Consider the following 23,909-nt stretch of genomic DNA (forward strand, 5'->3'; position numbering starts at 1 on the left):
GTATCGGAGTTCGAGCGTGTTACCCTAGCTATCACTCTCAGCGGTCAGTAGAAACTTCAACCCCTTCAGTTCATCGATCCATTTCCACGATTCCACAGTCAGCTAAAAGTTATGACACCCCTTCGGGATGTACTCGACGACCGAGCACCTGAGAAAAGAGCACTGTTGATGGCGGCCCAATGCTCATCGATCAGCAAAATAGTTCTCCCATTGTCAAACGACAGCTGGGTCGTACAAGCGGTCGATACTGACCTTGGGGGGTCACAGTTCCCCAACTCCGCGAGAAAAGACGGACGCAACACATGATCCTTTTCGAGGCCGCTGTCAGCACCTTTCTCGTTATGCATCCTAATTCTAGTGCCGAACGTGAAGTGGTCGATCTCATTGCCCGTGCGGCATCGGTAAATTAATACCTAACTGACCTTATGAGAGGCTCTTTGTTCTAACCAATGGCGAGGCGGTAGAAGTTGCTATACAAGTGTGAAGCTCCTTGGCCTGGACCGAAATCTTTCTATTAAAATCTGTCAAAAATCGGCTCCCCGAGTCAAGAGAACACGCCTTGTTGGTTTTCTAGAGTACAAAAGCACATTGTCAATCATATGACAAAAAAGAGGAGAACCTTCCAGAGTCCCACCATCTTACTTCGCTTAAACTCAAAATATCTAGTTTATATCCCTGGAATTCGCGTTCAAGTTAGAGAAAACGAGGATTCTGATGACCCTCCCTACCGTTGTCGAGGAGCGTGCGCGCATTCGAGAATTCAATCATAGTCCGTTTTCGAAAGCCAAAGATCGTGGCCTTGAGCTCAGTCCATACTCGAGCCGTTGGTGACGTTCCGGTAGCAACAGGTGCTTAAGCCTCAAACTCACAGGGCAGGTCACCGCCCGAGCTTATTAAAAGCTTGTCATGAAAGAATGGTTGGAGAACGACAGGATACAGGATGTGTGGTTCGTCGTTAGAGACATTGGACCATCTTATTTCTGGCTGTATTGTTACGGCGCCGGCAATACACAACAGGTACAGTGCTGTATGTTCGGGAGCTAATATGACTTTTTATTAATTACATTTCTTAATTGCAGGTAAAATTACATTTTATTAATTGCAGATAATATTACATTTATTACTTAATTATTTATTCATTTAATTATATTCAATTAATATAGTTTTAAAATCAATAATTAGTTTGGCGTCGTAGTCTGGTCCTGGGCCAGTTTTTCAAAGTCGTAGACAGAAGTTCAGTTCTTATTTTTTTCCAAAAATAACATTTTGTCGTCTCCTTCTTGGTACTTTGCTCTCCAATTCTGTGGCGAGGTCTAAACTGAGTGGAAACCGCCGGTGACGTCATCTGTCCGCTGGTATTCGCAACATTCGAAATAAATTTCGAATACCGCGAATCGTGCCGCACTACATATGTAAGGTGATTCATCAAAACCTTGCATGCAAGCATAAGGTAATTACAGGAAACCGAGAAAGATGTCAGGCTGGTCTGCTAAAGCTCTGGATGAGCAGGCCTTCATAGAGGTGTGGCTAGACCAACCTAATGTAGCAGGCGCCTCTACGGAAGGAGCAGTTCAGGTGGCCCAATGCATCGCCAAAGCATATGATGCATCCATGCCCATAAGGTACTCATTCCCCAGTAGAGGACCAAATTACTGGTGGAATACTGAACTGGTCAGCCTTCGATCAGCCTGCCACCGAGCCAGAAGAGCGGCTCAGAGGGCGGGAGGCAGAATCGACCAAGAGCAAAAATAGCGCGCCTATAAGGAAGCCCCCAAAACCCTCAACCTCGACATCCAACGGAACTGCAGAGAATGCTATAAGAAGCTCTGTTCGGAAATGGACGTAAACCCGTGGGGTAGCGCCTATAGAATCGTGATGGGGCGATTCAGAAGCCGCTCATCTCCGCAGATCACGTGCCCTTCAAACTTGTTAAAAATTATTCAGGGGTTATTCCTACAGCAAGGAGAGGGCATTGGCAGTTTCCAGCGGCCGTTATGAACCCAAGTCTCCGAGGAATACATGTGGACTGGCAAGACCATTGTCTTTTACAGTAAGCGCTTTCACCCTATGGTGAAACGTTTCGAGTGGAACAGTTTTTGTAAGCTGAAATAGGCTCTATCGGCTGCCAACAACCGTGCGCGGATTTTATCGTCATAGCTGTTATCGGTTGTGATTTTTGACCTTAGATAGGAGAAATTATCAAGTTGTAGTCTCTTATCTTTATTCTTCCCGTTCGACCAATGCGGTTGGATGCCGTTGGTTGGTTGATTTTTGGTGCTGACGTTGCCACCATATATTTCGTTTTGTCTTCATTGATGTGCAGCCCGAAATCTCGCGCCGTCTGCTCGATCTGGATGAAGTCAGTTTGTACGTCTTGGGTCGTTCTTCCCATTATGCCGATAGCGTCAGCATAGGCCAGTAGTTGGGTTCACTTAAAGAGGATCAGACCCCTCGCATTTACCTCAGCATCACGGATCACTTTCTCCAGGGCCAGGTTAAAGAGGACGCATGGTACGGCATCCCTTTGTCGTAGACCCTTGTTGATGTCGAATGGTCTTGAAAGTGATCCTGCTTCTTTTATCTGGCCTCGCACATTGGTCAGGGTCAGCCTAGTCAGTCTTATCAATTTCGCCGGGATACCGAATTCTCTCATGAACGTGTACAGTTTTACCCTGGCTATGCTATCATTGGCGGCTTTAAAGTCAATGAGGAGATGGTACAACTGATGTCCATATTCCAACAATTTTTCCATCGCTTGCCGCAGAGAGAAAATCTGATCTGTTGCTGATTTGCCTGGCGTGAAACCTCTTTGGTATGGGGGTTCGCCGGAGTTCGTGATAAGTCTCTGTGCGTGCCCGCGTTCTTTGAGAATGCAACATTGCTCGTTATGCGGCATTCTTCCGTTCCGTTGCTAGCTTACATTCATCGTCAAACCAGCCGTTCCGACTCCTTTTATGGCTGGGGCCAAGTATGTTTGTGGCCGCATTTATGATAACGTTCTTCAAGTGATTGTGGAGATAATTTGTTAATGCTTCATCTCCAGGATCTCTGTTGACTGCGGTTATTGCTGCATACATTTCCCTCTTATAGGTGTTGCGGAGGGCCGCATTGTGGATGGCTTCAGTGTTAACTCTCACCTGATTGTCAGAGGAGATTCTGAGTGATGTTGTTATTCGAGCCTGGAGCACCATGCCAACGAGATAGTGATCCGAGTCTATATTGACCCCTCTATATGTTCTGGCATTCATCAAGGCTGAGAGGTGGCGGCGTTCGATCAACACGTGGTCAATTTGCTTAAAAGTGGTTCCGTCTGGAGAGGCCCACGTATGTTTGTGAAGCGCTTTCCGCACAAACCAAGTACTTCCAACAACCATTTCATGTCACATTGCTAATTGAATAATCCGCAGTCCGTTATCGTTTGTATTTTGATGTAAGCTATGGGAGCCAACGTATCGCCAGAATACGGGCTCTGTCCCTACTTGGCTGGTAAAATCCCCAAGTATGATTTTGATATCATATCTGGAACAGGCTTCGAGGGTTCGTCCTACTGCCTTGTAGAAGGTATCCTACTCTCGGAGTCTGCAGTCCCCTTTGTAGGGGCGTGAACGTTAATGAGACTTATATTTCTAAATTTGCCTCGCAAGCGTAGAGTGCATAGTCGTTCGCTTATCTTTTCAAAGCCTATAACAGCAGGTTTCATTTTTTGGCTGACTAAGAAACCTACTCCGAGCACATGGTTTACTGGGTAGTAACTATAATATATGGTGTAGTGAATCGGCTCCAGGAAACTGGTGCCTGTCTAACGCACCTCTTTTAACGCGGTTACATCAGCCCTATGTTGGGACGGGGTATCGGCTAGCTGCTTGGCAGCTTCATCTCTGTACAGGGAGCACACGTTCCGTGAGAAAATGCTTCGTCGTTGTGTAATCCGTCCAGTCCGAGGCTCCTGTTGTGGCTTCGTAACAAGTTGTTTTCCGTGTATGGTTGTCAGCCCTACCCAACCCCCAACTTGGAGGATCAGTTGGTATAATTTGTCCCATTTTTAGACGTGGGAGACTCGCCTTCATTTTTTCGTTAAGAAAGAGCTCCCAGCGGCCACCACGTGGAGGTAGAGATAGGGTTTGTTAGTAGAGCTGTTGGTGTTGGTTCAGTAGGTGTCTCCCAGGTTTTATGCTCCATCGTGGGTACCAATCCACGTTTCGCTCTGAGACCTATACTACCCTTTGACCATGTAGAACATCGCATCAACGAAATGTTAACTAAAGGCAATGATGAAGAGGTCTACCGGTCGAAAATGTTTCACTTACTTACGTCACTGTCCATCCAGATGACGTTAACGGCTTTAAATCTATAGAAGATACAATCATCACCCATCACACCCATCATGGAAGCGTTAATTCCTTACTGCTGTTACGGTAACAGCTAAAAGCAGGATATGCAATTATCACCATGAAACTGCCACTGGTCAATTGAGAACACTTCGACCAATTCAACGTAATTCATGTGCCAGTATTAATCAACAACACCATGTTCTGCCTCCAAAGTTTGACACCGCTTATTGCAGTTTACACCGAGAAGAATACTTTCCAGTGAATACAGAGAGCTGAGTTCATGTATTCAGATCGATTTCCTATGCTCTAGAATCCAGGCAATCTCCATTACAATCCGAAGTCAGTCTACTTTCCAATGAATGTAACCTTGACTGCAGGTTCACGGAGCTGAAAATCGAAGCAATGTGGCTTCCGATGAGGCATAAGAATCAGTGGATCTTCGCGTCAAAACATCAGTACGAATGGCCGCAGTATGTGGAACTGAAATTCTATAGTTAATCATTGAGGGTTGTGGGCTGCTTCATGTTTCTAACTATCCAAGGACACCACATTACAAGGAGTATCATCTGGTCCCCTTATTCAGGCTTTATCATACCGTCTGCAGTCAATGACCCATCACGATTGCAACCGCTACTGGAAGAAGTTGAGAGTAACCATTATGTCACCCGATTAAAAGAACTCATAACACTACAGCAGCAACTTGCCAATCAAGGGCTTTTCGAACTACCCACCTGGTTTCAAAATACCAGCCGGCTGAAATGTGAGAAAAAAGAAGAAATGCTGCATAATAGCAAATGCGCTTCCTCATCAGATTGTCACTGGACAAGCCGAATGCTGCCCTGGCAAATCCGCAGATACTTTAGTTGGCATATAGAAAACGTAGTTCAGATCAACGAAAATACAGAAGAACTCCCTCGATATGGGTATGTCCACCTCCAGTTTCTAGTGTTCGTATCTGGATAAATCTACTAGCCGACAAATGTTACATTTGTTTGTTTTCAATACAGAAAGTCTTATTAGAAAAAACAAATTTGTGCCCTTGAAAACGACGCAATTTCAAATCCTCTTTCGACCCATTCGATGCAATCACACCAAGGATATGGTTCGGAACAAACGAGTCCATAATTAATTTCTGTTTAATTTATTGATGCGGCGCGATTTATTGTTGATTGTTGTGTAATTGGTCACCAGGCAGAGTTAATTATTCGTGACAAAAGCATGAGTAGATACACGAGGTAATAAATTCAGGTTTTCAAACACAAACGATTAAGCGGAAAATATTCGATGGAATAATTGTACGAACTTAAAATGCAAACAAGGGAAATTGTATCTGAAAATTAGGAGATGGGCAAATTAAAAGATTAAAAATTAGTGTATCAATTAGTGATAATACAGTTCACGACAAGATTGTTCAAATGAGACAAATTAGCGAATCTTTCTCGAAAAAACTAAAATCCGCCCTCATACAGCTAAATCTCTCTTGAAAGCTATAAAAGGAATCGCAATTAAAATTCATCTTCCTTTGGTAACATGTCCTTATAGCTTTGATATCACTTTCAACCTCCCGTGAACCGCTAATGAATGTTTCAAAGCCCTGGAGATGCTGCAAAGGTAAAGTCGACCTGTACACAGCACATTAAGTGCATCTTATTAAATATGCGGCAAGGTCGGCTACTGCAGCAGTCCCACCGCCCCATCCTGGAAACGTACTTAGTAAACGGTTGCAATTTCCTTCGACTTAATTTTTAATGCACTTGTGCTCTGTGAAAACTGAATCCTCGTGCATGATGTGCCAAAAGTGGTACTGGCAGCTAAAGAGCTGAGTCAAGCGGTGAGATTTTACCAAGATGGGAAAGTACTCATGTTTGCTGGGTGACATGGACCTCATTCGGCTTCATCTGAGCTCCGACGCTGGAGCATTGCAGATACACCGGCGCTGGCTATACCTGGGACTGTTACCTGTAAAATATCGCGTAGTCGACTTGCTATAAAAAGTGAATCGTAAAGTTGTGCCAAAGCTCTCGAGCGAGAATGCGGGCAAATGAATTATTATGGCTTTAGTGGGAGACGGCGTGCATACTATGCGATAGTCATTCTGATCCAGTTGGTACTTTCTTCTAAGTCGGGGAAATGTTATGGAAAGTTAAATTATTCATGAGGTTGTAAAAAGGAATTAACTCCCGTCATCTCCTGGAAACAATCAAAGTTCGACGAACAGCTACAGAGTAAGTTGGTTGTGACATTTTTCGAGGATAGCGTGGATGTAGTAAGTTTTGATTAAAAGAAGCTAAAATTATGCATAAAGTTGCTTCATTTGAAAATTCGGGAAGCACTGTGTACACTCTCTGTCACCCAAGTCTAGCATATTCCCTCGGGGATCTATTTTATAAGTGTATGCTAATAGTTGCTGATTAATAACATTTGATTTGACTAGTTTTCTTCTAACTGAAACAAATTTTTCAGGGCGTGCATATCTTCCCGGGTACTCGCGGTGATTTCAGGCTTATTAATCTTCCCTAACTGATATAAGGTGCCCTTCCCGTCTACTTGTGAATTCATCAAATTCAAAATTCAGACAAGGTGCAAGCTATCCGCTGCAAGAGATGGTCGAAGACTTAGGAAGGTTTTCGGAAATGATAAACTTCTACCGTAGTTTCCTGCCCAAGTCCGCTTATCACCAGGCATTACTGTCTGGTCCTAAGAATAAGGATTCCCGAGTGGTTATGCGGTCTCCAGAAACTGTCCAAGCGTTTGAAACCACCAAGTAACAAGGTCATCAATGTATCTCCTTGAAAACAGGCTGTTCACTTTATTCACTGACCATGAGCTTCTGACTATAGCCTTATGGTAAAAGCGTTTCATCGCCAATTTCGATATTTTGCCAGCATCAGCCAGTTCACAACGGACGTTCAGCATGTATTCGGTAAAGACAGCTCAGTCGCTGACATCCTATCCCAAACTCCGAGATCAGCATCCCAGCAGCAGTCGATTTTTCGGCAATCGCGTTGGCCCAGAAGGATGACGCAGTTCTTCAGAGCCTGCAATCGGACTTCAAATACAAGTTCAATGAGTTCCCTATCTTCGGCTCACATTCCTCTACCTACTGCGAGATCTCTGAAAAGGGACCTAGGCCATATATTCCGGCCGGTTTTCGTAAGAAAGTGTTTCGCTCGGTGCACGATCTTGCGCATCCGGCGTCATCATCACAGGCTAGGAAATGCAAATTGAATCTACTCTCTCTTCGGAGTTCGGAAAGTTCCTGGGATTCAAACGTCAACGGACAATTTCATACCATCCGCAGTCCAATGGGATACTAGAATGTTGGCATCGGATATTGAAGGCAGTCATTGTGGCGCGCCACGGGCCGTCCGGGTACCAGGTCTTCCATTTCGTTCTGCTTGGCCTCTGTACAGCCGTTCGCGAAGAGTTTGCTGTCAGACCTGCTGAGCTGGTGTACGGGGAGAACCTTCGACTCTCTGGCGACTTGTTCCTCGACAAAAGAGACGGGATTGGAGAGACCGGATTGTTGTGCTTACTACGAGAGGTCGTTTCCAAATTAAAGCCACCTCCACCATCTCGTCACACGCACCATACAGTCCACACCCCCTTGGGGAACTTGAAGTTTGTACCCATGTTCTGGTGGGGACTGGTGCCCTCCGGAAGCCACTGTAGCCAATATACGAGGGTTCCTATAAGGTACTCGAGCTTTGGGAGCACTCCTTGGACAGGCTGAGGCCTTTTTTCCAGGAAGTACGAAGTAAGGGCGCCGCGTTCGTTTTGACATCCGGCAGTCGGCCGGAATCGAGTGGCCTCGTCGCGGGTTTTCTTGCCAAAACCCTCCAGGTTTCAGCTGGGGCGCGGAATGCTGTGGCGGAGCGATAACGGGCACACCAAAAGAGGGCGCAATCTGCCACGAGGCCGATTTGAAAGCGCGGAACTACTTCACGCGGAGTAATCCTTGTTGTATGAACTGTCGGTTGAACTGACAAATTATAAAAAAGAAAGAATTGTGATTTTGCTCGTCAATCACGGTGTGAAGATGTGCTCCTAATTTTACATTTTCAAAAGAATTATAAACTTTCATTATAAATAAATAAAACAAAATGTTAAAATATAATAATCACAAATAAAAATATGGCTCTTAAATATATTAATTTTGAAGGACTAAAAATAATAAAAAGGTGTCATGCCAATACGCCTGGCATAAATTTTGCGAATGTTACCGAAGACGAAGTTCGACGAGCCATAAACAGCTCGAAGAAATGGAGGGGTCCTGGTGTGGATCGTATGTATTCGCTATCCCTTCACTGGCTTATGTATTCGGAATATTGCCGTGGACGATTTGAAAAACGTTCAGCGGCGGATACGCACTACTATGTCCAAATTCCGAATGCATTATCCAAACTTTGCCCTGGAGCGGATGAATCTGCCTCGTGACATCGGAGGTAGGGGTGTAGTTGACGTGGTGGCACAACATCAACGCCAAGTCGACTCACTGTGCGCTTATTTTTACAGCAAAGAGCAGGCGAGTCCCTTGCATGCGGCTATCTGCAAGGCAGACTGTGGGCTGACTCCACTTAACTTGAAGGATCGATCTTTCAATTCTCTAAGTGGAGTGAAGTCGGACCAACAGCGGATCGATGAATTGAAGTCGACGGCAATGGACGGTCAACACGTCAACACGTCAACACGTGCATTTGTCGAACAGATGACTGTGTGCCGGGGAGGTCTTTGCTGAGCCGGAATGATTCATGTGTGCCATTCAGGTCGGCGTGGTCGCTACCCGAGCTTATAAAAATCTCATTATGAAAGGGTGGGTGGAGAGCGACCAGTGCAGAATGTGTAGTTCGGCGTTAGAGACGTTTGACCATTTCATTCCTGGCTGCACTGTTATGGCACCCGTGTAATACATGAATGGCATAATGCTGTGTGTAGGGTGATTCATCAAAAGTTTGCCTACAAGCATGGGTTGATAACGGGAACATGTCCGGTTTACCAATATGAGCCGCAAATAGTACTTGAACTTACAGCAACCAGCCAGCGCACGTATATTATTGATGTTGCTATCCCCCATAATAGCAACATTGAACGGAAATACGTGGAGATGAAGGTGAACTATGAGCCACTGGTTCGAGAAATCAAAGAAATTTGGCGTTTCGAGCGGGTGGTTGTAGTTCCCATAATATTGTCAACTGCAGGCATTGTAGCTAAATCCATCACGGTTTCCTCTGATGTCCTGGGACTTTCACACAGTCTGGTTCAAACTATGCAGCATTACACCATTCTGCATACGTGTTCGATGTTGCGGGGAGTACTCGACGGATTCTCCCATTGACCTACCACCGGCCACCATCACCAGCGCCCCTTTATAATTTAAGTAGGTTAGTAGAAAGTGTTAGCTAACACAGTTGACAAGTTTCAAGAGGTGCACGCGCGTCCCGTGATCATTGAAGTGTCGCGTGCGGCTACGAGCCAAATTACCGAGCTTCAGCAGATGGTGACCATCTTCGCAGCTTCAACAGGCATTCGGACGGTAGGTCCTGAACTCGTGCCAATTCCGCCAACTGAAATGGGTGATCGATTAGTCGCGCGTCGAGTTCTGCAATTTGCACCGCATCTTTGCAGACAAGGCAAAGAACTATATCAATCTGCGCAAGTTCACGCCATCAGAAAACTAAACTCCACGCCATCAGAAAACTAAACTCCACGCCGCCTAATCGCCTATAACCCTTTGAGTAAGCGTCATTACCTAATCCACACAGGTGCGGAAGTCTCGGCCCACCCGGTATCATTCACACTTATGGCTACAGGCAAGTGGACGTACGTCTGGGACTTGGACGAACATTTTCAGGACTTTTGTTATAGCGGACATCAGCTGTCCCATATTAGGCGTAGACTTCCTAGGCCACTATGAATTGTTAGTGGATCTGCAGAATAGGTCGCTTGTAGACTCCGTAACCTCGCTCAGGTCTTCAGGAGAACGTGTCCCCTGCTCAATTGTCCGACTTTTTATCATTTTTGGGGAAGTAGCGACCCTCGCATATGCGTGCTCCGTCAAAAATACAGCAACAAGACTACCAAAAGTAACCTCTCGCAGCCAGCTAAGCATGATGTACAGCACCACATCCACACTACTGACTACCCTATTTTCTCGAGGGTGCATGCATTACCACCCCAGAAATTCGCTGTTGCTAAGAACGAATTTGATATACTTTTAAAGCAGGACACTTGCAGACAATCAAATAGCTTCTGGTCTTTGCTACTACACGTGGTCCCAAAGTCCAGCGGCGAATGGAGACCTTGTGGCGATTACAGACCATTTCAGATCTCTACCCCATACCACTCATCCACGACTTTGTGCACAACCCCGCCAATTTCCGTGTTTCCATGACCTTGGATCTAGCCAAGGGGTACCATCAAATCCGTGTCGCTCCAGAAGGCACTCTGAAAACGGCAAAATGCACACCCTTCGGACTCTTTGAGTTCACATGGATGCTTTTCGGTCTGCGCAATGCGGCGCAAAACATTAACTTTTGTTTCGCATACTTAGATGGTGTTTTAGTCGCCCCTGAGTTTGAGCATTACAAACATCTCGAGTGCATTTTTCAATGTCTCCTTCAGGCCGGTCTTGCACTTAGCGTTGAAAAATGCAAATTCCTTCAACAGCAGGTGAAGTTTTCAGGCCTCACTATTTGATCTGAGGGAATTCACCCAGATCCATCACAGATTTCTCACAACCTAAAAGAGTCAAGGATCTGCGAAAGAATTTGGACATGTTAAACTTGTATTATCGTTTTTTGCCTAAAGTGACACAATATAAAGCGTTCCTCAACGCCTATCTGTCTCGACCCAAGATTCACGCGTGACTGCGTGGTCTACAGAGGCCGTACAAGCATTTGAGGTAGCCAAAACGCCAGCTGGTGCACGCTACACTCTTGGCATTCCCTCAACCAGATGCACCCCTAGCCGTATTCGTCGATGCCTCAGACATCGCAACAGGTGCTGCCCTTCACCAAAAGGTGAACCGAATCTGGCAGTCGTTGGGCTTTTTTTCCAAATAATTGAATACTGCTCAGCCGAACTACAGCACCTACGATTGTGCGCTATTAGCCGCGTACATGGTAATCAAATACTTCCGATATACCCTAGAAGGCAAGCCGTTCAGTGTCCACGGGTCACAAAGATTCGCTTTCAAGCAGTCCGGCAAAGCGCCCCTTTCCAATTTCAGTACCTGAACTTCATAAGACAGTTTACTTCGAACATCTAGCACGTGTCCGGCAAGGACAATGTAGTTGCAGACGCTTGTCATCCATTTCAGAGGTCAAATCCCTGCCATGGTTGATTTTTCGGTAATCGGCGAGGTACGGAAAGATAACGCAGTGCTTTAAAGCCTCAGAGGCAACCCCAAATACAAATTTCGGGAGTTTCCCCTTTTTAGCTTAACCTTAGAAATGCTATGCGACACCCCTGAAAAAGGGCCTAGGCCATATATTCCAGCCACTTTTCATAAGGAAATATTGCATGGAGTACAGATCTGGCGCAGCCAGGCAATCGGGCAACGAATCAGTTTATCACTTGCAAATATTTCTGGTCCTCAATGGATAAGTATGTTAATTCCTGGGCCAGACAGTGCTTTGCGTGCCAGAAGTGTAAAGTCATCAAGCACGGACAAAAAGAAGTAGGTTCATTCCCTCGGTTGATAAGCGCTTTCACACGATCCACATCAATATTAACCCCTTGCGAGATTTTCAGGACTTTAAGTATTGCCTCACAATCATCGATAGGTTCATGCGGTGGCCTGAGGCAATACCTCTGACTGACATTTCCGCACAATCAAGCGTCGTACCCCTTTGCCGAAGTCATTACTGACCAGGGAATGCAGTTCGAGTCTACCCTGTTTTCGGAGTTAAGCAGACTCTTAGGCTTCAAACGTCATCGGACGACTGCGTACCACCCGCAATCCAATGGGATGCTGGAACGCTGGCATAGGACACTGAACGCAGTTATAATGGCACACGATGACTTTTCGTGGTCGTAAAGTCCTGTCTTTCTTGGCTTACGTACATCGTGAAGAATTTGCCGCCAGCTCCGCCGTGCTAATATACAGTGAGAATTTGAGACACAGAATCGCTAGCCTGTGTTTGATACCAGATCAGCCCTTTCCACCACTGGGTTTCTGCCATTCCTCCAGGACGCCGCGGCTAAACTAAAATCACCTCGACCATCCCGTCATTCTTCGACGGCTAACACCCACAAGGATCTGGACGTCTGCACATACTTCCTTTTTCGCGTGAATGCTTCCCGGAAGCCCCTCCGACCACCATATGAGGGCCCATATGAAGTATTGGTCTCGGGAAAGAAAGGTGCACGTCCCGGGATATTCGATCTGCGCCCCTAAAATTGGCGGGCGGGGAAACCAAGTATCAGCTGGCGGTGGGGTAGTGTGGAGCCGCTTAGCGGAGATTCACCCGAGCTCCACACCAAAGCAGCGCAGGAAAACTCACCACGACATGAAACTCACCCGCCTGAGTAGCTTGTCTACCTGTTGTTAGCAGGATGACAGCCACGCTTCGATATGCCCCATTCTGTCGAAAATCAAATTTCCTTCCTTGTATCGGCAAGATGAGCATCGAGGTGTATAAAGCTTCATTCTTCAGACTTGTTGGTAAAACTTACGCGCCTGGTACGGTTTTCCCAGGCTTCTTTTTTCCCTCTGTGAAGTCGATTTTCCGCTCGGTTCCTTTGCTAGCCTACGTTCCGACTTTTCTTGCGGCTAGAGCCAGGTGTGTTTGTAGCCGTATCAATGATAACGCTGTTCAGGTGGTTGTGAAGATCATTTATTGATGTTTCATCTCCAGAGCATTTGTAAGCTGAGGTTATTGCGGCATCCATTTCCCCTTATAAGTGTTCTGGAGGGTTGCGTTATGGATGGCTTCAGTATTCACTCTCACCTGATTGTCAGAGGGGATTGCAGCTGGTATTGTAATTCGAGCCCGGAGCATCATGCCAACGAGATAGTGATCGAGTCTATATTGGCCCCCTATATGTTCTGACACTTCTCAAGGCTGAGAGGTGGCGCGTTCAATCAGCATGTGGTCAATTTTTTTGAAAGTGGTCCCGTCTGGAGAAGCCCACATATGTTTGTGGACCGCTTTCCGCGCAAACCAGATACTTCCAGCAACTGCTAACTGAGACAGGCTTCAAGGGTCCGCTCAACTGCCTCGTAGAAGGTATCCTTCTCCGACTCTGCAGGGGAGGAGTGTGATAGTTTCGGGATGTCCGAGGGAAGATGAAGCAACCATATATATTATTCAAATTAGTGTTGTACTGCAAAGTTTTGTGATTCTAGGATAAAGAAGATATCCAGTCTTTCTAAAAAATAGATTGTTATACTATTATTAGTTGAGTAGATTTCAGTACCGCCCGTCTGGTTGTGGATAAATTTCGGCTCAACAGGTTGCATATGAATGAGGATGATCCAGCCCGAAAAGTCTATAAGGACAATATCTATGGTTGGAAAAAATGACGAGGCAGACCTTGCCTGAGATGGAACAATAGCGTAGGTCAGGATGCCAGACAGCTTTTAGAGACATCGAATTGGTGGACCTTGGCACAAAACCGGGATGTCTGGAGTTCCCCGTTAAGGCAAGCCTAGACCGGGTACTGATAGTTGCGCCGTTGATGATGAGATTTCAGTAGGGAGGATATTTCGGAGCCTATACACCATGTTATACTGGGAGTGTCAGAACTGATGCCACCTTTGAAAAGTTCTAAACGAGACCTTCCATTTGACACATTTCCTACCTTCTCAGCAAATTTTTTGTCAATATATCAGCTGTTTCTGAGGAAAGTGGGTGTGACAGACAGACAGATAGTGAACCGATTTTAATAAGGCTTTGCTTTACACAAAATCTTAAAAAGGAAGGCTGAGAGAACTACCAAACTAACAGGGCTGTGAACTCGAGAAGTTGGGAAAGCAACCACACCAGGTGCGAGTGTCTTACCAATACGTGGCAGCATGAAGCGCCATAGACACATCGATGATCCCATTGGGATAAAGAGGGAAAATCTTGTTTCCGAAGTATGGGAACATTGGAGCAATAGGAGTACTTTGATGAACTGCTCACCAACCAGAGTATTGGCGAAATTTGTGCACAGTTGGTGGCAGCTAGTTTATGAAAACTGTTCTAAACTGGAAATCTCTCACCGCGTGGAGCCCGGGGGTGAAAATTTTTTGATAGGAATTTTTACTATGGGCTACTGAGAACACTCCGGGCTCGAAGGGTATGCCCCTTTTCACCCACCCCTCTCTCATCAGGTCTGATGAGGGTCCTTCTGTACGAGACAACGATCTTTTTAGTTCTTATGTGTTCCTTTGAGATTTGGGTCAAGCAAGAAAGAGGGAAGGGTACCCCCGACGATTTTTTTAGGAATTGGCGATTTTGTAGCATTTATAACGAAGACTTTTCTTAAAGATCCCGCAGTCGTTTGGTTGTGGATAAAATCCGGCTGAATCGGCTGCTATAGACAGGTATCTACATGGGTGAGAATAATCCAGCTCGGAAAGTCTATAAGAGTGTTACCCCTATTTTAGAACAAAAGGACTTCTTCTTTGCAAGCAATCTTCATTAATAATTTATGTCAAAGCAAGGGAGGGAAATAAAAGAAAGCACAAATTCTAAATTTCAAAATTCGTTGTTTGAACAAAAAAATAACTCAATACAATAGATATGTATAATACACTGCTTAGGTACAATAAATTTCCAATCTAATATTTATTTAGTTCTCCTTCTTAAAAGCGTATAGAGGTATCTTGTCAACGGTCCGCCATACCAACATTACAAATATCTTCGGTTTCAGCTCCACATGAATTGGACCGGACTAACAAAAACTAAGTACTTCCTACTTTCGCTACCTTCTACCTTCGTTCAGTATCTGCTAAATACATATATCCACATACGTATCATCACTTTCACAATGTTTAACGTCTACCACTGGTTCCTCAAACTCGAATTGAACTAATTTCCTTGCCTCAGTTAAAATAAGTTATAAATAACGCACAAAGTGCCTTCTCACAGTAAATATTATCATCTCCACAATACATTTAGTGTTTATCTATATAAATTTGTCCAGATAATAAATTACACTTTTAAATAATCCTTGACTCATGTAGATTGAGCAGATATTTACAAAAAACACGAGGAAAATCTTGGAACTATATATTGGGCCGAAAATCCAACATAGGCGGCTAATTTGCTAGACACATTACTGAAATATTCGCTAACAAATAAAGGCTTCAATTATAAATGCAATTGAACATACAAAATGACAAAAGTAAACAGACAGGATCTTAGAGGCTTCCGGAGAAGACGATCTAAAACAGGAAATAGGAAATTTCATAAAAGTTCCAATGCAATCTTAAAGGCTCTATCGAAATACATGAACTGTCTCGTTCAAGAAGGGAATTATCAACTTCAATTTGACAATAAAAATCACACACTGTCAGGGGTTCATCTCCCTTAATCCACCCCCTCACGTTGCAAAGTTAAACAAATGGTCCTGAAAAATAAATTTTCCTTTGTCTAGGCAACGGCTTCACACTCAACCCGGATGCATCCATGAAGTTCTTGTAATTTTTCCGATTGATTTTAGCTCTCTGCTGCTCGCTGCCTCCCGCCCTTGCACCATTATTGCGTCCAGCGTTGCTGCAAGGACTCTCATCAGTAATCGTCGGGAAGCCATTGCAAACTGTCTTCGATTTGGTTCTGGTTCTCGTCGTGTTTTCAAAGACATTCTCCTTGATAATATCCGGTTGATTGGTCAAGCAGAACTCCTCATCGAGTTTATATTCAACACTCTGCTCGGCGGTGGAGTCCAACTGATTAATTGCATCTTGAACAGCATCGCCATCGTTCTCTTCAATCACTTCGTTGACGGTTCCCATTATCATTTGATGGTGATGATGATGGAATTCCAAGTTGGAGTTGGGGTTGGTGTCAGTTTCCTTTATAACATCCGGTTGATTGGATTTACCATACTCGGCGTCCAAATTGTACCAGTCGAATTCCGCTTGAAGGGGCAATTTGTCCGGCTCAGGAGCTAGAGGAACACTAATGGCGTTGACAGCGGGTGAGGTAGGAGTCTGGGGAGTCTTAGTTGCTGGAGGAATTTTCGAAGGACTGATAGCTATGACTCCTGGCAAGGACACAGTCTTAGACGGAGTTGTAGGTGGGGTCAAATGAATGTTCGGGACTGTATTCATTTTCTTATTGATCTCGGCAAGAATATTAGGAATTTGAGATCCTTTCGTAGGTTCTCGGTTGCCAATTGATTCCCTAACTGTAAAACTATCTACAGGTACAGAGCTTTTGCTGCTTAACTTTGGAACTATTATCGCCGCCACATTTGGCAACTTTGGAACATCAGCAAAGATCTCTTCAGCATCGTCAGTCTTTTGGGAAAGGGCAGCTTCACTTGTTTGACTGGACAAATCATCATCAGCGGACTTATGAACATCCGCAACAATTTGAACACTAGTGATGGCTTCATTTACCTCTGAGATGGAACAATAATCAGGCTCTTCGGCCTGCTCTTGTCCTCCCTCACTGGTTTTGGGTTCGTCCTCTTTAATAGAGTCTACAGGGCAATAAGGCGTGATTTTAAGAACACGCTTGAACTTTATTAGGTTGGCTGGCTTCGGTGGGAGCGCTGGCGGCTTTTTTGGAGGTTTATCGCTGAGTGGAGTAATTGTCATCGAACGATCTTCTTGGCCAAATTTAGATTCCATGTCAACATAAAGGTTGGATGAGTTATGTTCGCTCCCGATACGCTCGTACTCGTTGCTGTAAATACTTTCATAATTTAAATTGCAATCCTTTTGTTCATTAGCATCAATTACGGTTTTTAATGGTGAACTGGATATTGGTCTCATTTCATCGTCGCGTGGAACATGAACCATACTATTTTTGATAGAGAAATGAACTCGCTTTCGTGAACCTCCTCTTCCTTCTTGCTGGCTGCTCCCGCCACCACTGCTTCCACTAGCATTCTCGCTGCTTTCGAGCGATGGTGGTCCATCCATAATGCACTCATCCATTGATTGTTGCAGCAATATCTGATTAACACATTCCAGAACCGGATTCACTGCATTGTACCCGTAAGGTTTAACCCTTATATTTTCGGAATCATCTAAATCACTGGCACTGGCATACCAATCGTCTGTTGACGCTTCAAACTCCTGTTTCGGCGAGGTTTCTGCAAATTTCTTAGCTCTATATGATCGTGACTTTACAGGCATGAACATCTCATCACTCTCATAATCTTTACCGCTGCCATTTACCGAAGGTGATAGTTGGGACTCACTGCCCGTCCCTCTCCGTCGATTTATTGTCCTTGTGGAGTCATTTTCACTGTCCAATTCAGCTTCATCGGTGAATGATTCGATACGTCGAACTCCATGAAGCCTTTCGATTTTTCGTGAAAATGCATTTGTTTTTTCGTAAATTGTTGAATTGTCGTTACTGTCAGCACCGTTCTCTTCTGAGTTATCTAAACTGGGATCGTCGATGGTCATACAGCGCGACCGCATATATTCTCGGAAGTTACGTTTACTAGTATAGCGAACACTGCGTCTAGCTCCATAGAAGGATGATGAGACTGTTTCGTCACTTGATGAGCCATTTTCAGTGTGGTCTTCTAAAAAGAGAAAATTAAGAAGTAATTAGTTTCATTGGTATATTTGGGTTATATATAATCGAATTAATAAACAGTATCTCAAATGAAGTTAGGTCATGAGAAATCTTATACAACCCGGAAAACCTGGTAAGTGCATTGGATATGCAGTATTGATAGAGCCCTGTGAGGTGAAGTTTAAAATTACACTCAAAGTGTCCCCTGCTTGTCCTAAAACGGGACCAATCTTGCCTTACTTAGGGTAATGTCCTTCTGTACTCTAGAAAGGTAAGTGGTCGTAGACACGAATCCGGTGTCGAGTTGTTTCTGACGGCTACTGCAAATCGCGTTCTCTTGATCTGGGAACCGGTTTCTGAGTGACTTCTCCGCTGGTATGAACCAGATCTCGCTTGAACTATCTTACTCATTTCACGGCAGATATACTGAATAACCCGGGTGAAAATATCGATGAGCGTTGGGCTGCTACGAAAAAGGGTCTTTTCTCGATTGCTACACAAGTCGCTGGCCACGTCTGGAAGGGGAGTCATAAGATCTGGCTGACTATAGAAGCGAGAAAACAGATCGACGAACGGAAAGGGTGGAAGGCTCTATTGATGGATGAGGGTGATGGCGGGCGTGATCCGCTCAAACTCCGACACGAGCGAAATCCCATAGTGTGTGCCAAAAGATGCCGCATGTGGTCGCAAATCTTTCGATGGTCCTGAGAACGATATTAATGGTCGACTTATCATTTACGATAATCAGTAACTGAAGAGGTGGAAAGAACACTTCACCACGGTTCTTAACCGTATCACATCAGACAAGGTTCTCTCTTGTGGACTGCTTCTCCAAGTAACAGAGAAATCAATTTGGTTATTAATGCATTCAAACGGAGTAAAGCCACTGGGATTGACGGTCTCCCGCATATCCAACGCCTCCACTCGTACGGAAATCTTGGGAACGCAAGACTTTTCCCTGAGGGGGAAGAAGGGCACGCTTAAGTGTGACAATTATCTATGTGCTCCCTGCCGTTGCTACAATAATAACTAAAATAATGCTGGAACACATTGAAGATTGATCGACAGAAACCAGATTGGTTTCCGCTTGGGATCCTCCAGTATCAACACCCTACTGATCATTTTGGAGCAGAGCGTGCAGTTTAGATGTTCGTTGTACCTGCTCTTCATTGATTCCGAAAAAGCTTTCAATAGCATGAACATGGAGTGCATCTGGAGTGCTCTACGCTCGATGGGCATTCCGGAGAAATTAATAGCTATTATTAGAGCGACATATGATGGCGCACAACGTCACGTGTTGCATCCCGTCACTGATATCATTTCTTCTTGTTATCGGTGATGTTCTTCATACTGCTTCGTCTGGAGGACGTGGAGGAATCCAATGGATTATGATATCTTTCCTCAAATACCTCGACTACGCTGATGATATCTCTGTTGCCAGGTCATTAACCTTGGCCAGATGGCTCTGGATTTGGAAAGAGAGGTAAATAGAGCTATACTGAAGGTAAACACGAACAAAGCCAAGGCTCTCAGTCTGACGGGTTATCGCACTCTCTCTATCTGCATTAAAAAATAATGGTGACAGTGTTGATCAATTTGTATTTCTAAGAAGCGTGGTTTCTGCCGACGATGGCATCCAACTAGATGTTGCTCGACGCATTAACAACACAAGATCCCCTTTTGCTGCCTTGTCTAAGATCAAGAAATGTAGTCATCTCAACGCAAAGATCAAGTTGGGACTGTTCTGTGCTAATGTTCTTTCTGTGTTGCTATATGGGGGTAGCACATGGAAAGTGAACTCCACTGTCACTCAAAAGCTCCAAGCGTTTCTTAACACCTGTCTGCGTCGTATTATCGGGATACGCCGGCCTGATACTATCACAAACGGAGAACTTGGTCGGCGCATATGCCTGGCACTCGTACGAACTGTGATCGAAACGCAGAAGTGAAAGTGGGTAGGGCCCACATTAAGGAGGGGCAACTATCGCATTGCTGGCTACACATGCAGTAGAATTTACTCTCGCAGGATGACCGACAATTGGTTCGTAACGGCGCATTTCTGGTAACCAAGGGGTAAATGGCAACCACATGTTGATACTTGGTTTTCACTAAATAGCGCTAAAAATCAATTTTTATCCTATGATATGTGCCTGAAATGCTGAATTTTATCTTAATCACAAAATAGTTATCGTTCCAATGCTTGTAGTTCTTCTAAATATTAGTAGGAGCAAGCTACCTAGTTTTATTTTTATCTTAATCACAGTTGGTCGAACTAAGCGAATTAATAAAAGCTAATCTTGCTGAAGCTAACGAGGTGATCGATCCATATATTTGGATCTCTGCGTTACTATGTGTTGTTTAACTACAACTTGAATTCAAATCCCAGATCATGGCTACAGCCGTTGACTATCGAAAACCGTTTATAACTGGTTTCTCTAATGTGCGCACACCCTTCTCGACAACGGTATAGAAGCGATCTAGAGTGCTCGCCTTCCCTAACTTCCTAGCTTCTGACATTATGCTTTTGTACTCTGGAAAGTAGGATCGTAGTAGACGCGAATCCTTTGCCGGGTAAAGCCGATCGCTATGCAAGGCGATATAAAGGAAAAGGAGTCCTCTAATGAGTAACTACATGCAGTTCAGGAGAGGCTTCCTAAAGGTGTTATTGTGATTGTGGTGGACGGCCTAAATGCCAAGCTGCGCTCTGATAGCACTTTGCTCGGACATCTGCAGGAGAGACATGGTCTTGGTTCCTGTAACTTTCACCGCCGCATAAATTTCCGAAAAAGTTTTCGCTTTATGTACCGGATGACGCATTTGGGAGGGTACTGTCAATAGAAGCGGATAAGTATGTGAGGCTGTTTCATATTTTGGAATGGTTACAGACAGAGTACGTCTTCAATGCGAAGATGCGTCTTCAATGATATGTCATATATCAAGATTGGTCTGTACATTGAAGTCAAGGGAAGCGAGCAAAAGGCCGATTGAAGCGACGATTACCTGGTACGCAAAGTGGTCATTTGAGAACCTTCCGACTCCAAACAGATCAAGCATATGATTGAGAAAAATTACCCTATGGTCACGGCAGGCGCCCAGGGTGTTGAAAAAGTTTTAAGCGAATGACATATCGAGTGACATTTTCCGAATTTCCTTTCCTTCTCTCTTATGCTCTCTTTGTGGAGAAAAGGCTATCCACATCGTCCCTTTAGTTTTATTATTGATCCTTCCCTCCCTCCTTTTATTCTCGATGAGACTACGCATCAGTTTCATTATCATCACATTTAATGCTGTGCAGTTGGTAAATCCATAGTAATAAGACAATCATGACGACCGTAACTCGGACCCAGGACAAATAGCGCCACTTTTGCTGGCTCCTCGTGTACACCCCCTTGCAGAATATTATTGCAGAATATCATCGAAGTGTCTGATTATTAACTTCATGTGAATGAGGTGCAGTATAGTCAACATAGATAGAGCCAATTGTCAGGCGATATACGAAGCTGGGTTCCTTCTCTGTTACGAAATGTGCATAGTGCATGGTCAGTCAGTTCAAACATAGCTCTCAAGGATCAGAAACGAGAGAAGAGCAGGCCAATAAGGGAATGATTCATAACAAGAACTGAATCTGGATTTTTTTTCAAAGATTTAGAAAGAAGTTTCTTCGATGCTCTTCTAAAATGTCCAGAAGTCTCAAAATTATTGGTAACGAACCTAACTAAGGAAAAACAATAGAGGGGAAAGCAAAACGTACGCAGACAGAAGAGAAACAAGATGGGGGGGGGGGGGGGAAACCGATAAGAAGTAAGTACAAAATAAGTCACGAAGAGTACGCAATAATGCTAGAGAATTCAATGCAAACGGGGAAATACCGGAGGATCCTTTATGGGACGACTTATTCATTGATTTCCTAGAGGAAGATAAAACTTTGCAAGCAGTAAATTTATTTCGATCTTATTTACTTTTTTCTTGCTAAAACTTATTTTAGATATTTGTCATGATCGAAATTAGATAAAAGCACATCAAGTTGGGAAAAAAAGAACGCAACTAAGGAGTAGGCTAAAATCGTAACAACCTGCAAATTTTGAAACTTTATTCCTACTGAAACGTCAACAACGGCTCAAATAGGGACTGACCTCATGGCAATGATCTTTGGCTATCGAAACCGGACTATGGTTGGTTCCTGGAATGTGCGCACGCTCCTCGATAACGGTCGCGATAATCCTCAGAATGCTCGCTTTTTCAAATTTGAGCGACAATTCCAGCGATATAAACTGGACATTCTGTGCCTAAGCGAAGTAAGATAGTGGGGTTCCTTTAGAGTACTCTTCTCCCTCTTGCGGCAAAATGATTTTGTACTCTGGAAAGCTAAGCGGTAGCAGACGCGTATACGGTATCGAGTTTCTCTTGGCGGCTACCGCAAGGCCCGCTCTTTTGACCTGGGAGCCGGTTCCTGACCAACTTTTAATTGGTAAATTCCGGTCCAGGTTAAGGAGCATCACAATTGTGCAACTATGCACCAACTGATATAATGGAGAGGGGTGCTTTCTACGAGCAATCAAACGCAGTTCAGCGCGGACTTTCTAAATGTGACATTGTGATCGTGATGGGTGATATGAATGCTAAGGTAGGATCTGACAACACCTTGCTCGGACTTGTGATGAGGAAACACAGTCTTTGCGACCGCAACGGTAACGGTGGGAGGTTCTGCAACTTTCACTGCCTGCCATAAGGTCAGTTGAATTTCAACTGACCGACGCCGTATGAGCAATCATATCGACCACTTTGCGATCAGTAGTAGATTTAGGAGTTGTCTTCTGGTTGTGTATAACAAGAGAGGGCTAACATCGGCCTCGACAGGGATCACTATGTGGCGATCTTTTACGTTCGCTTTCGTGTTGCGTCCGCCACTTCTAAGTTCAACATCAACCGCTTGTATAACACAGCTGTCGCTCGACAATGGGAGGGCTATCTTGCTGATCGAACGGAGATATTCTGAGTAACCCTCGCCCAACAGTGCACTGAAACGGAATAATGCTACTAGGCTTGACGGTCCCCCCGCAGAGTTGGGGGGCTTCCACTGGTACAGAAATCATCAACCCTCTATGGATCATTTTGGAACAGTGCACGGAGTTTAGATCTTCTCTGCTCATTGATTTCGAGAAAGCATTCGATAGCATGAACAGGGAGTGTATCTGGGGCGCTCTACTCTGGAAGGGCATTCCGGTGAAACTAACAGCTATTATCAGAGCGACATATGATGGCGCACAATGCCCTGTGCTGTAGCGGGGCAAAATCTCTGACGATTTTAGGTCCAAAGCGGAATCCGCCAGGGTAGCATCCTGTCACCGATATTATTTGTTCTTGTTACCAGTAACGCTCTTCATGCTGCCTTGTTCGGAGAACGTGGAGGAATTCGGCAGACGATGACATCTTTCCTCAACGACTACGTTGATGACATCTGTTTGCTCTTTCACCGAGTTATGGACCTTGGTGAAATGAATTTGGATGACTCTCTTTCCAGAGTTAGACGGAAGATAAACCCCAACACCAAGTTTCTCAATCTAACGGGTCATTGCACTCTCTCTACACGCGTCAATGCAGAGCAGAGCATCGAAAAAGTCGATCAATTTGTATATCAAGGAAGCATCGTTGCCCGACGCATTAACAGCATTCAGTTATCCCAATACCAAAATTAAGTTGAGACTGTTCTGTGCTAGTGTTTTTTCTTGCTGCTATAGGAGAGTAGCACATGGAAAGTGAACTCCATCGTTATCCAAAAGCTTCAAGCTTTCGTCAATACCTGCCTCGTATCATCGGAGTGCGCTGGCCTGACACTACCTCAAACCAAGGACTTGGTTGGTGCACATGCCTGGCACCCGAACGCACTGTG

The 23,909-nt window shown here is 44.7% G+C and overlaps 1 protein-coding gene across 3 annotated transcripts in view; it reads right to left on the reverse strand.

Annotated features, from left to right (window-relative positions):
* Positions 1–15,013: 15,013 nt before the first annotated feature.
* Positions 15,014–23,909, reverse strand: part of LOC119650776 (probable serine/threonine-protein kinase DDB_G0282963) — a 220,328-nt gene continuing 211,432 nt past the window's right edge. For all 3 annotated transcript variants that reach the window (XM_038053884.1, XM_038053883.1, XM_038053885.1), the window contains one exon: positions 15,014–18,026. In XM_038053884.1, the coding sequence (XP_037909812.1) occupies positions 15,877–18,026 (2,150 nt within the window). In that variant the 3' untranslated portion in view covers positions 15,014–15,876. The remainder of the gene's footprint in view (positions 18,027–23,909) is intronic.

Source organism: Hermetia illucens, chromosome 3 (genome assembly GCF_905115235.1).
Source record: "Hermetia illucens chromosome 3, iHerIll2.2.curated.20191125, whole genome shotgun sequence".
Classification (NCBI taxonomy): domain Eukaryota; kingdom Metazoa; phylum Arthropoda; class Insecta; order Diptera; family Stratiomyidae; genus Hermetia; species Hermetia illucens.